The following is a 13,687-nucleotide window of genomic DNA, read 5'->3' as shown; positions in this document are numbered from 1 at the left end:
TCAACAAAGCATTTGCTTCAAGAAACCAGAGCCAAGCCAAAGGAAGCAACTACTCTCACTTTCCCATCCCCTACCCGATAACCTCTTCCACTCCAAAGCACATCTTTGGCATTCACAGAGTAGAAGAAGATGACATGACCATGGTGACACGTGACACTAGAAATATCATCTCTGTTCTACTCTGGAACTGAGCACCAAGCTAAGCAGTTAAACTAAATAACTTGGCACAAAAAAATAAACACATACAGGGCTATGGGTCCTACAGCTGTGCTAAATCAACTTTATTACACATATTAACTTTCTTAATTAACTTTTTAATTGTTAAACCTAATAATGTTCTTCAATGTCCTAGTGCTTTTATTATTTTTATGTACAACATAAAATATATAAGATTTGCATCATTATCAAGTGGAACATAAAGAAGTTTTCACTGGGATTAGCTGACTTTTATACGATGAGCTTCTCCAGCTTAATACTGCAATAATTATTTTTAATATAATTTAAGTTCACGGCAAAATTGAACAGAAGGTACAGAGATGTCCCATATACCCACTCCCCCGACCCACACACAGCCTCCCCCATTATCAACATCTCCCCCAGAGTGGTATATCTGTTACAACTGATGAAGCTACACTGACACATCATTACCACCCAAACAGTCATTTTTAATATATACCGATTTTGTACTGGGTTTGAATGCTTTATATGTGTCTGTGTGTGTGTGTGCGTGCATGTGTGCGCGCAAGTGCACGCATGTATATTTTATATAGACAGCTGTTTTTCTTGGCACAGAAGTTTCTGTATCTTTGAAAGGATTAGAATGCATATAAAAAAATGACAATGACATTTGGGCCCTAGAATATTTCTGAGATCAAACTGGGAGGAAGGAAATGCGCATTTAAAAATATTTCAATCCTACTCTGTGGTAATCTAAATTGTTTTCATTACATACCGTCAGAAGCAAAAGTAAAAAAAAATCATTCTTATTTTGAGACATATTTCATTAATAAGAGCAACAGTATGATGTTAATTATAAACATTCAGAAAGTGTTTATAACTCAAAAAAACTAAAACTACAGTAATACCATTAACTCACTATGGAAAGTAGACATTTGAGATGAGCTATTTATATAAAGTGTAAGAAAGTACCCAGGTAAAAAAAATTTTTTTGGTCACTCATGAACATTGAGAGTGACACACGTGTCACATTGTATCTTAGGGAACTGTCCTTTTTCCTCATTAGATCTGTACAGATGTTCACATCTTTTACCAAAAATCAGACCTTCTCTGAAAGCTGTTCAGTATCATCCATAATGAAGAGAATTAATGGCAAGAAGGGAACCAGTTAATCAAAGAAAAAAGTCTTATTATCATCCATGTCTCTCCCAGGTAACTATCACTCCATCACGGTCACCTGAAAATGTCCTAGCAAGCTGTAGAATAAGAGCCATTTCAGTAGTTCTCAGTGCTCCAAGTACTAAAAACAGCATCCCAGATTCAGGAACTTCTAATCCTACACACATTCAGAACTAGAAATGAATTTCTCTGCTCTTGAAATACCAGGACCTGTTAGAGGTGAGATAGAGCCCCGCTTACTAAACTTAGTGTCACCCCAAATAGTGGACCTTGCTTCACTTTCAGCATCACAGACCAATACAGTTTTAAATTCCTGCTACTTTCCTCCTGGCTAGAGAGACTCCTGGTCATTCATCATCTATAACAGACCTTAAGATCATTTTCATTAAGCACTTAAATTCCAAAGCTCTGAAGAGGTGAGTAATCCTCATTTGAGCAGGTGCCCTTTCTTTGTTCATTCTAAGGTCATTAACAATCCTAACACATACCCAACAAATCTGAAGCAACTTCTGTTTTGAATATTTATGTTTACATAAATAAGTCATGGTTCACAAAACTTCAAGTTATTCATGCTCCAAAGTGACAGTTATCTAAATGTATCATTTAGAATTTGTGTATTCTTTAAGAATATTCATTAGAATAGGTTTTAAGTGCAGCAGCTAAATATTTATTTAGAAAGGTTCTATAGTGATATGGTTAAGAATACAGAATTTAAAGTCAGACTTCCAGAGTTTGAATCCTAGATGCTTCATTTATTAGCTAGGAGGACTTAAGTAATTTTCTTAATCTCTCTGTGCTTCAGTCTCTTCATATGTAAAGAATGTATATAAACAAATATGTAAGCACTTAGAATTGTTCTCAGGAGGAGGCCTTGGCAAGAGATTGGAAGGTAGTAGAGAGAGGCTGAATACTTATCTTCCTGGCTTCCTCTCTGCAGGGCTATGATTTGGCAACGGTTACATTCCCCTATGTTTCTAGCTTCTTTCCACGGATCCCTCTTTCTTGGCCCCGGCTCTTATTTGGTTTTGCTATACAATTCCTTCTATTGTACACACCCTTCTTCAGACCAAGGGTGGTAAAACCTTATGATATTGCTGGTCCCTGGGTGCCTCTAATCTTTTTTGTTTCTCTTATCTTGCCAAAAGCTCTGTAAATAGCTCTTTCATTAGTTTCTCTTCAGTTAAATCCTTTGGAGTATGGCATTTGTTTCCTGCTGGGAGGTTGACTGATACACACAGCAAATATTGTCGACTTTATCCTGTAGCTGATGGGAAGCCATGCAACATTTTAAGCACAGGAGTAACCAGGTTAATTCAGCATTTTCTGTTTTTCACTCTGATAACTGAGAGCCCAATGGATTTCAGGGGCAAAACACTTGCTTCAGAAAAATCAGTGAGGAGGATTCAGCAATTGTCCTGGTTATACATGGTGACTGTCTGACCAGAATAAAGGCAATAAGTATGGAGAGTAGGTAAGATATTTGAGAACTATTTAGAAGTTAGATTCCTTAGTATTCATGATTGATAGAATGCAGATGACAAGAGAGAGGAAGGGCTCAAAGGTGAAGGCCAGGGCTTCCCTGGTGGCGCAGTGGTTGAGAGTCCACCTGCCGATGCAGGGGACGCAGGTTCATGCCCCGGTCCGGGAAGGTCCCACATGCCGCGGAGTGGCTGGGCCCGTGAGCCATGGCCGCTGGGCCTGCGCGTCCGGAGCCTTTGCTCCGCAACGGGAGAGGCCACAACAGTGAGAGGCCCGCATACGGTAAAAAAAAAAAAAAAAAAAAAAAAAAAGGTGAAGGCCAGATTTCTATCTTAGGAAGTGACGGAGTGGTTAATCATGCGCATGACCAACAGAGCAATTCTGCAGAGCTTCTAAATGCAAGCACAGAAGTGAGTTTACCAGGGAAAATAATGAATTCATTTTCTCTACGTTGAGTCTGAGGTCCTATGTGACATCTAAGTGGAGATGCTCAGTGGGTAATTACACACGCAAGACTGAAGCATGGGAAACTGCTATGAACTTTAGATGTAGATTTGGGACTCATCAACTACAAATGGTAGGTGAAACGTTAGAGGCGGTGCTGGGGAACAGAGGCATTTAAAGAACGGACAGAGAAAAGGTGGCTCTGAAGGACACAGAAAGGATGGCCAAAGATGTACAAGAAGAAGTGAAAGAATGCGCTCAGTCTAAAGGTCAAGGAAGGAAAAAGTTAGAAGGAAGAAAGAGTAATCACAACTGTCAATTGCAGAAATATCAATTGATCATGGTAGTTACTATAGTACTCTTTTACTACTGAAAAATAGCTATTGGCTTTGACACTTTTCTCACAGATTTGTTAAAGTTACGAAAAATAGAGCATATGCAAATTTTCCAGCACAGTGACTAGCATATTGTAGGCATCTGATAATTTTTAGTTAATTTTTCTAGAAGCATTTATAAAAGTTTACACACGATAGTAGATATGGGATGTCAATTTTAAAAGTTAATAAAAAACTATATAAATTTGTTATAACTCAGGATATCAATTTAAGTTTGAAAAGTCAAAACAGGGATCTAGTAAATAAAATTTTTACTACTTTGGATGAACAGGTGGCCAGGGTAAGCAACACTCCATAGGCTATGTATTTCAAGGTCAAGTTTTGGGTCCCACTAGCTAAAACTGGATCCTTATTGGTAGCAGCTGAAGTTGAAGGGGATCTTATCAAACCCAAATGGTGAAAATTTATGGTAAAGTGTTTAAGGCATGGCCATTGAAACTTTCTCCAAAGATGCAACGGTTCCAGTTTTTCAAGACTTTTTTTTTTTCAACACCAGGAAGTCCTGGTGTTAATATTCATAGGTCTGATAAAATCTGTGCACATTTTGAAAAAGAATGTTTACCTTTTGATGTAAACCTAACTGGCACATGTCTTCCTTGGATATGCAAGGTTTTCCACCAGCTTTCCCAGAAGACAGGCAAACGAGCAGATCCCAAGAGCCCAAATCACCTAGAAGCAAAAGAGTATGGAAAAACAAACAATTTCTTATCAGATTTTTAAAGGCACCATTTACTTCTTCAGATTAAAGAATGTAATTATTTAAATCCTAAAACATAAGTAACAATGATTCTGAATATACTTAAAAGTATATATTCAAAGTAACTAAAATTCACCTTTTCTAATTAAGCAGAAGTAACACTTTAATATTGTATCCTAGGGAAAGTCCAATTATCTTAAGTTATATCATAAAATTCCTTTAAAAGACTAAAATTAGAATGTTTCAAATCACGAATTTTATAAATTTATAAAATCTTAATTGGAGATTGGGAGGAAAGAAAATTATAAAGTCTCTTAAGAGATGAGAGAGTTATAACGATATGAAGTCAAAACATCGAACATTTTGTTCTGGGCCTCCGTATTACCATTACTTTTCATAGATCTTGAAAATAAAAAATGCTCTTAAGGGGCTTTCCTGGTGGCGCAGTGGTTAAGAATCCGCCTGCCAATGCAGGGGACACGGGTTCAAGCCCTGGTCTGGGAAGATCTCACATGCCGTGGAGCAACTAAGCCCGTGCGCCACGACTACTGAGCCTGCGCTCTAGAGCCCATGCTCTGCAACAAGAGAAGCCACTGCAATGAGAAGCCTGCACACCACAACAAAGAGTAGCCCCCGCACGCCACAACTAGAGAAAAGCCCGCACACAACAACGAAGACCCAACGCAGCCAAAAATAAATAAATTAAATAAAAAATGCTCTTATAAGTTTTCTTACAAAGAAAAAGTTGTTAGGTAGAAAATAGAATTTAATGAAAAATTTAAGATAGGTTTAGTCTAAAAGGAATTTGTGTTCTAGTTATAGACAGAGTTGACTCTAGAATACAGAGTATAACACAGACTAAAGAAATATTTCATCTGTTTCACCAAGAACAAAGTTCTTTGCCAATAAATCATAGTTACTTGCCAAAATAATCTCAGCAGAGTACATTCTTGCATAAGTAATTGACTACTTAAAAATGAACATATATGTGGCTATATATGGGTTTATTTTCCCTTATTCTTTTTGATCTATTTACATAAATTTGTATCAGCTTACCTTGCATATAATTGATGCTTTAGAAATATTTGTTAAATGCATGAATGAATCACTAGCTAATGATAGGGTAGTAAACACATTACTTCAGAAACAATATAGAAATATCTATCTCAAGAAAAAAAAAAAAACAGAAAAAGAACACTAAGTAATATATAAAAGAATTGGTACTACCTGGGAAACTTTCTCCATTTTGGATGGAAATCCGGTTTAGAAAATGAAGCAATTGCTGTACACATGGCATCTTTTGTTGATCAATACTAAGATAAATGTCCCTTCAAGTAACTATTTATGCCAGACCTCACAAGTCAGTTCCTGCATTATTAGTGGCTTCAAAAAGCTAGAAAATATCCAATGCCTCCAAATTCTGTCTTTTAAAAATTTCCTAGAATTTCTCACTTGAGAGCATAATGCTTTCAAAGAAGAATTATACAGGAAAAAAAGTTGATGAGGAAGAATATCTATGCCAATTAGGAATTAAATTTCACTCTGCACTAATCAAGTCCTTTTCCATTTGACAAGTCCTGTGTTCTCTGAGCTACTGGTCCCTCTATAGTTGTCCTGTTGCTGGAAGGGAAACCTCTCTGCCAAACAAAAGGATCCAGACAACTGAACTCAAGTTAACTGAGCTCTTGTCCTAGAGCTTCTCTGTTTGCTTGATGTATCTCAGGATGCTGGAAGATAGCACAATAGTTCAAAAGAACAAAGAGAAATGGTGTCAGTGATTGGGAGTTGGGAGAGATCTCATCCAGGTAATAGCCATCAGGCCTTAGGTGTCAAGGGTCTACCCTGTCCCATGCACTCTCACTTTGAAGGAAACTACAAGCAGATTCCAATGGCCAAAACCTAATACTCTATGATGATTCCAGTACTTTATTTTAAATGTGCACCTGGCATTTTCAGCCAAAACCTTTTGATATGGATTCAAAAGGGAAAACACAGAGACTACTTTCATTCGATATTACTTCTAGCCCAGGAACCACTAAAGCCCTAGAGGAAACTTCCTGTTATAATATACACAACTAAATATTTTAAGAAGATAAGAATATGCAAAGAGGAATTTCATATTATGGACTGTATTGTATGGGTGTTAAAAAACAGAGTATGTTTTATATTCCTCTAAGTCTGAAGCATGCCCCCCTTTATTACCCAAGGCATACACACAATTTCTAGAATTGATAGAAAGAAATACATATTTAAGCCATAAATGTTTGAAAACTGGAGACACATTTAAATAATTCAAAGTATTCAGTTTATTAAGAACCTCCTCTGAGCCGAACACTGTACTAGAAATATGAAAGTAAATAGCAAAACAAAAGGGCAGACAATCACTGCCCTTAGCAGCTATAAGGAATCTAAACATCAAAAAGAATTTAGGCTAACTTATAAAGCATCACACAATTTCTTGATATTCATAAGGTTACCCCTCATCACTCAAAAATATTCAATTAATATTTTAAGTGAAAAGTTAATATTTCAAAAATACCGTATAGCACATCAATTTCCTCTTAAAACGAAGTAAAGTATAACCAAAACTTTTCAGCGATCTCTTCATATCCTTCTTGCCTAATTCTTGCTACCATGGTCTGAAAAAAATGCTGATTGTTTCCACTCAAAATTCCTATTGTTACCCTTGCTGAATTCTACATCAAACTTCTAAATCTCTATTTCTTAGTTAAATTTTCTAGTTAAAGTAGACCTTTTCAATTTCTCTTCATTTCTATCTAGAAATCTACTCCCTTGCCTGATTCCCACAGCCCTTTTTTAAAGAAAAAAGCTTTATTTGTTTTATGAGTGGTGCTATGAATTCAAGCTTGGTTTAAAAAACTCCCAAAACCATAGTGAAATCTAGAAACTGGGCAGAGAGCAAAGCATACTCACTAGTGAAGTAAATAACATTCAGAAGTCAACCTTGGAGCATCTGGGATACAAATTTGTTCCTCAACAAGATTACAAATTACTATATACTGTGAAGCTTTGGGGCCACACTCAACAACCTAAAAGCATGAGTGTTTAGTGGACAATGCGTACAGCAGAGACTGCAGACTGCAGGCACACAGGGGGAGTAATGCCCGCATATAGGGTGCATTTGGTCTGCACTGTGTTTGTTTTGTTTTTGTTTTTAATTTTAAGCATTTGTCAAAATGCAAATGTTAGCACAATTCACATAAAAATCCAGATTTCAGCTTTCATTTGAAAACTTAGAAGTTTTGAGTTCATATCCTACAAGGCAGCCACTGACAGCTGAGGCCAGCTTCCCACATTTTCTGTAGTTTACCTTAGTGCCCCGACCTGGCCCAAACTCTACCTGGGCTCTGCTTTTAGTAGCAGCAAACAGTCCTTAGAACTGGTATGAAACACGGGTTTGTCAGTTTTCCAAGAATTGTTCATTCAGCAAGTTGCTGTTCCATGTTTTAACTCTCAATGAATTAGGCTTGTTCATTAGGTAAATTGCTTTTGTTGAGATGACTATAGGCAGTTGATATTTGCTCAGTTGGTCTTTAAAGGATGTCTGGGGGAGTTATAGGAAGATGGCGGAAGAGTAAGACGCGGAGATCACCTTCCTCCCCACAGATACACCAGAAATACATCTACACTTGGAACAACTCCTACAGAACACCTACTGAACGCTGACAGAAGACCTCAGACCCCCCAAAAGGCAAGAAACTCCCCCACGTACCTGGGTAGGGCCAAAGAAAAAAGAAAAAACAGAGACATAAGAATAGGGACGGGACCTGCACGAGTGGGAGGGAGCCGTGAAGAAGCAAAGGTTTCCGCACACTAGGAAGCCCCTTCGCAGGCGGAGACTGCGGGTGGCGGGAGGGGGAAAGCTTCGCAGCCGCGGAGGAGAGCGCAGCCACAGGGGTGCAGAGGGGAAAGTGGAGAGATTCCCGCACAGAGGATCTGTGCCGACCAGCACTCACCAGCCCGAGAGGCTTGTCTGTTCACCCGCCGGGGCAGGCGGGGCTGGGAGCTGAGGCTCGGGCTTCAGTTGGAGCTCAGGGAGAGGACTGGGGTTGGCGGCGTGAACACAGCCTGCAGGGGGTTAGTGCGCCACAGCTGGCTGGGAGGAAGTCCGGGGAAAAGTCTGGACCTGCCGAAGAGGCAAGAGACTTTTTCTTTCCTCTTTGTTTCCTGGTGCGTGAGGAGAGGGGATTAAGAGCGCTGCTTAAAGGAGCTCCAGAGACGGGCACGAGCCGCGGCTAAAAGCGCGGACCCCAGAGATGGGCATAAGACGCTAAGGCTGCTGCTGCCGCCGCCACCAAGAAGCCTGTGTGCGAGCACAGGTCAGTATCCACACCCCCCTTCCGGGGAGCCTGTGCAGCCCGCCACTGCCAGGGTCCCGGGATCCAGAGACAACTTCCCCGGGAGAACGCACGGCGCGCCCCACGCTGGTGCAACGTCACGCTGCCTGTGCCACCGCAGGCTCGCCCCGCATCCTTACCCCTCCCTCCCCCCGGCCTCAGTGAGCCAGAGTCCCCGAAGCAGCTGCTCCTTTAACCCCGTCCTGTCTGAGCAAAGAACAGACGCCCTCCGGCGACCTACATGCAGAGGCGGGGCCAAATCCAAAGCTGAGCCCCGGGAACTGTGAGAACAAAGAAGAGAAAGGGAAATCTCTCCCAGCATCCTCAGAAGCAGCGGATTAAAGCTGAAAAATCAACTTGATGTACCCTGCATCTGTGGAATATATGAATAGACAACGAATCATCCCAAATTGAGGAGGAGGACTTTGAGAGCAAGATTTATGATTTTTTCCCCTTTTCCTCTTTTTGTGAGTGTGTATGTGTATGCGTCTGTGTGAGATTTTGTCTGTATAGCTTTGCTTCCACCATTTGTCCTGGGGTTCTATCCATACGTTTTTTTAAAAAATTTTTTTTCTTAATAATTTTTTTATTTTAATAACTTTATATTATCTTACTTTATTTTATTTTTTTTTTTTTTTTTTTTTTTTTTTTTTTTTTTTTGCGGTACGCGGGCCTCTCACTGTTGTGGCCTCTCCCATCGCGGAGCACAGGCTCCGGACGCGCAGGCCCAGCGGCCATGGCTCACGGGCCCAGCCGCTCCGCGGCATGTGGGATCTTCCCGGACCGGGGCACGAACCCGCGTCCCCTGCATCGGCAGGCGGACTCCCAACCACTGCGCCACCAGGGAAGCCCTATCTTACTTTATTTTATTTTACTTTATCTTCTTTCTTTCTTTCCTTCCTTCCCTCCTTTAGACAACGAATCATCCCAAATTGAGGAGGTGGACTTTGAGAGCAAGATTTATGATATTTTCCCCTTTTCCTCTTTTTGTGAGTGTGTATGTGTATGCTTCTGTGTGAGATTTTGTCTGTAGAGCTTTGCTTCCACCATTTGTCCTGGGGTTCTATCCGTCCGTTTTGTTTGTTTGTTTGTTTTAAATAATTTTTTTCTTAATAATTATTTTTTATTTTAATAACTTTATTTTATTTTATATTACTTTATTTTATTTTACTTTATTTTCTTTCTTTCTTTTTTCCTTCCTTCCCTGCTTCCTTCCCTCCTTCCTTGCTCCCTCCCTTTCTTTCTTTCTTTCTTTCTACTTCTACTAATTCTATCTTTCTACTTTTTCTCCCTTTTATTCTGAGTCGTGTGGATGAAAGGCTCTTGGTGCTCCAGCCAGGGGTCAGTGCTGTGCCTCTGAGGCGGGAGAGCCAACTTCAGGACACTGGTCCACAAGAGGCCTCCCAGCTCCATATAATATCAAATGGCAAAAATCTCCCAGAGATCTCCATCTCAACACCAGCACCCAGCTTCACTCAACGACCAGAAAGCTAAAGTGCTGGACACCGTATGCCAAACAGCTAGCAAGACAGGAACACAACCCCACCCATTAGCAGAGAGGCTGCCTAAAATCATAATAAGGTCACAGATACCACAAACACACCACCAGACATGGACCTGCCCACCAAAAAGACAAGATCCAGCCTCATCCACCAGAACACAGGCACTAGCCCCCTCCACCAGGAAGCCTACACAACCCACTGAACCAACCTTAGCCACTGGGGACAGACACCAGAGACAACGGAAACTATGAACCAGCAGCCTGCAAAAAGGAGACCCCAAACACAGTAAGATAAGCAAAATGAGAAGACAGAAAAACACACAGCAGTTGAAGGAACGAGATAAAAACCCACCAGACCTAACAAATGAAGAGGAAATAGGCAGTCTACCTGAAAAAGAATTCAGAATAATGATAGTAAAGATGATCCAAAATCTTGGAAATAGAATAGACAAAATGCAAGACATTTAATAAGGACGAAGGAGAAATAAAGACGAAAAAAGCAACGATGAACAACACAATAAATGAAATTAAAAATATTCTAGATGGGATCAATAGCAGAATAACTGAGCCAGAAGAATGGATAAGTGACGTGAAAGATAAAATAGTGGAAATAACTACTGCAGAGCAAAATAAAGAAAAAAGAATGAAAAGAACTGAGGACAGTCTCAGAAACCTCTGGGACAACATTAAACACACCAACGTTCGAATTATAGGGGTTCCAGAAGAAGAAGAGAAAAAGAAAGGGACTGAGAAAATATTTGAAGAGATTATAGTTGAAAACTTCCCTAATATGGAAAAGGAAATAGTTAATCAAGTCCAGGAAGCACAGAGAGTCCCATACAGGATAAATCCAAGGAGAAATACGCCAAGACACATATTAATCCAACTGTCAAAAATTAAATACAAAGAAAACATATTAAAAGCAGCAAGGGAAAAACAACAAATAACACACAAGGGAATCCCCATAAGGTTAACAGCTGATCTTTCAGCAGAAACTCTGCAAGCCAGAAGGGACTGGCAGGACATATTTAAAATGATGAAGGAGAAAAACCTGCAACCAAGATTACTCTACTCAGCAAGGATCTCATTCAGATTTGATGGAGAAATTAAAACCTTTACAGACAAGCAAAAGCTGAGAGAGTTCAGCACCACCAAACAAGCTTTACAACAAATGCTAAAGGAACTTCTCTAGGCAGGAAACACAAGAGAAGGAAAAGACCTACAATAACGAACCCAAAACAATTAAGAAAATGGGAATAGGAACATACATATCAATAATTACCTTAAATGTAAATGGACTAAATGCTCCCACTAAAACACAGATTGACTGAATGGATACAAAAACATGACCCATATATATGCTGTCTAAAAGAGACCCACTTCAGACCTAGAGACACATACAGACTGAAAGTACGGGGATGGAAAAAGATATTCCATGCAAATGGAAATCAAAAGAAAGCTGGAGTAGCAATTCTCATATCAGACAAAATAGACTTTAAAATAAAGACTATTAGAAGAGACAAAGAAGGACACTACATAATGATTAAGGGATCGATCCAAGAAGAAGATACAACAGTTGTAAATATTTATGCACCCAACATAGGAGCACCTCAATACATAAGGCAAATACTAACAGCCATAAAAGGGGAAATCAACAGTAATGCATTCATAGTAGGGGACTTTAACACCCCACTTTCAACAATGGACAGATCATTCAAAATGAAAATAAATAAGGAAACACAAGCTTTAAATTACACATTAAACAAGATGGACTTAATCGATAATTATAGGACATTCCATCCAAAAACAACAGAATACACATTTTTCTCAAGTGCTCATGGAACATTCTCCAGGATAGACCATATCTTGGGTCACAAATCAAGCCTTGGTAAATTTAAGAAAATTGAAATTGTATCAAATATCTTTTCTGACCACAATGCTATGAGACTAGATATCAATTACAGGAAAAGAGCTGTAAAAAATACAAACACATGGAGGCTAAACAATACACTACTTAATAATGAAGTGATCACTGAAGAAATCAAAGAGGAAATAAAAAAAACACCTAGAAACAAATGACAATGGAGACAAAATGACCCAAAACCTATGGGATGCAGCAAAAGCAGTTCTAAGAGGGAAGTTTATAGCAATACAATCCCACCTTAAGAAACAGGAAACATCTCGAATAAACAACCTAACCTTGCACCTAAAGCAATTAGAGAAAGAAGAACAAAAAAACCCCAAAGTTAGCAGAAGGAAAGAAATCATAAAAATCAGATCAGAGGGGCTTCCCTGGTGGCGCAGATGCAGGGGATACGGGTTCATGCCCCGGTCTTGGAAGATCCCACATGCTGTGGAGCGGCTGGGCCCGTGAGCCATGGCCGCTGAGCGTGCGCATCCAGAGCCTGTGCTCCGCAACGGGAGAGGCCACAACAGTGAGAGGCCTGCATACCGCAAAAAGAAAAAAAAAAACAAAAAAAATCAGATCAGAAATAAATGAAAAAGAAATGAAGGAAATCATAGCAAAGATCAATAAAACTAAAAGCTGGTTCTTTGAGAAGATAAACGAAATTAATAAACCATTAGCCAGACTCATCAAGAAAAAAAGGGAGAAGACTCAAATCAATAGAATTAGAAATGAAAAAGGAGAAGTAACAACTGACACTGCAGACATACAAAAGATCATGAGAGATTATTACAAGCAACTGTATGCCAATAAAATGGACAACCTGGAAGAAATGGACAAATTCTTAGAAATGCACAACCTGCCAAGACTGAATCAGGAAGAAATAGAAAATATGAACCAATCAATCACAAGCACTGAAATTGAAACTGTGATTAAAAATCTTCCAACAAAAAAAAGCCCAGTACCAGATGGCTTCACAGGGGAATACTATCAAACATTTAGAGAAGAGCTAACACCTATCCTTCTCAAACTCTTCCAAAATATAGCAGAGGGAGGAACACTCCCAAACTCATTCTACGAGGCCATCACCTTGATACCAAAACCAGACAAGGATGTCACAAAGAAAGCAAACTACAGGCCAATATCACTGATGAACATAGATGCAAAAATCCTCAACAAAATACTAGCAAACAGAATCCACCAGCACATTAAAAGGCTCATACACCATGATCAAGTGGGGTTTATTCCAGGAATGCAAGAATTCTTCAATATATGCAAATCAATCAATGTGATACACCATATTAACAAATTGAAGGAGAAAATCCATATGATCATTTCAATAGATTCAGAGAAAGCTTTTGACAAAATTCAACACCCATTTATGATAAAAACCCTGCAGAAAGTGGGCATAGAGGGAACTTTCCTCAACATAATAAAGGCCATATATGACAAACCCACAGCCAAGATTGTCCTCAATGGTGAAAAACTGAAAGCATTTCCACTAAGATCAGGAACAAGACAAGGTTGCCCACTCTCACCACTCTTATTCAA

General features: G+C 39.4%; 1 protein-coding gene across 3 annotated transcripts in view; it reads right to left on the bottom strand.

Annotated features, from left to right (window-relative positions):
* The window catches only part of CPED1 (cadherin like and PC-esterase domain containing 1), a 320,724-nt gene that overhangs the window by 247,475 nt on the left and 59,562 nt on the right, over positions 1–13,687 (bottom strand). For all 3 annotated transcript variants that reach the window (XM_081244675.1, XM_081244676.1, XM_081244677.1), the window contains exon 3: positions 4,237–4,343. In XM_081244675.1, coding sequence (XP_081100801.1) covers positions 4,237–4,343 — 107 coding nt within the window. The remainder of the gene's footprint in view (positions 1–4,236; positions 4,344–13,687) is intronic.

Source organism: Mesoplodon bidens, assembly GCF_964165515.1.
Source record: "Mesoplodon bidens genome assembly, chromosome: 9".
Classification (NCBI taxonomy): domain Eukaryota; kingdom Metazoa; phylum Chordata; class Mammalia; order Artiodactyla; family Ziphiidae; genus Mesoplodon; species Mesoplodon bidens.
Note: the sequence above shows the minus strand (reverse complement) of the source record. Positions and strands in the feature narration are given on the sequence as shown.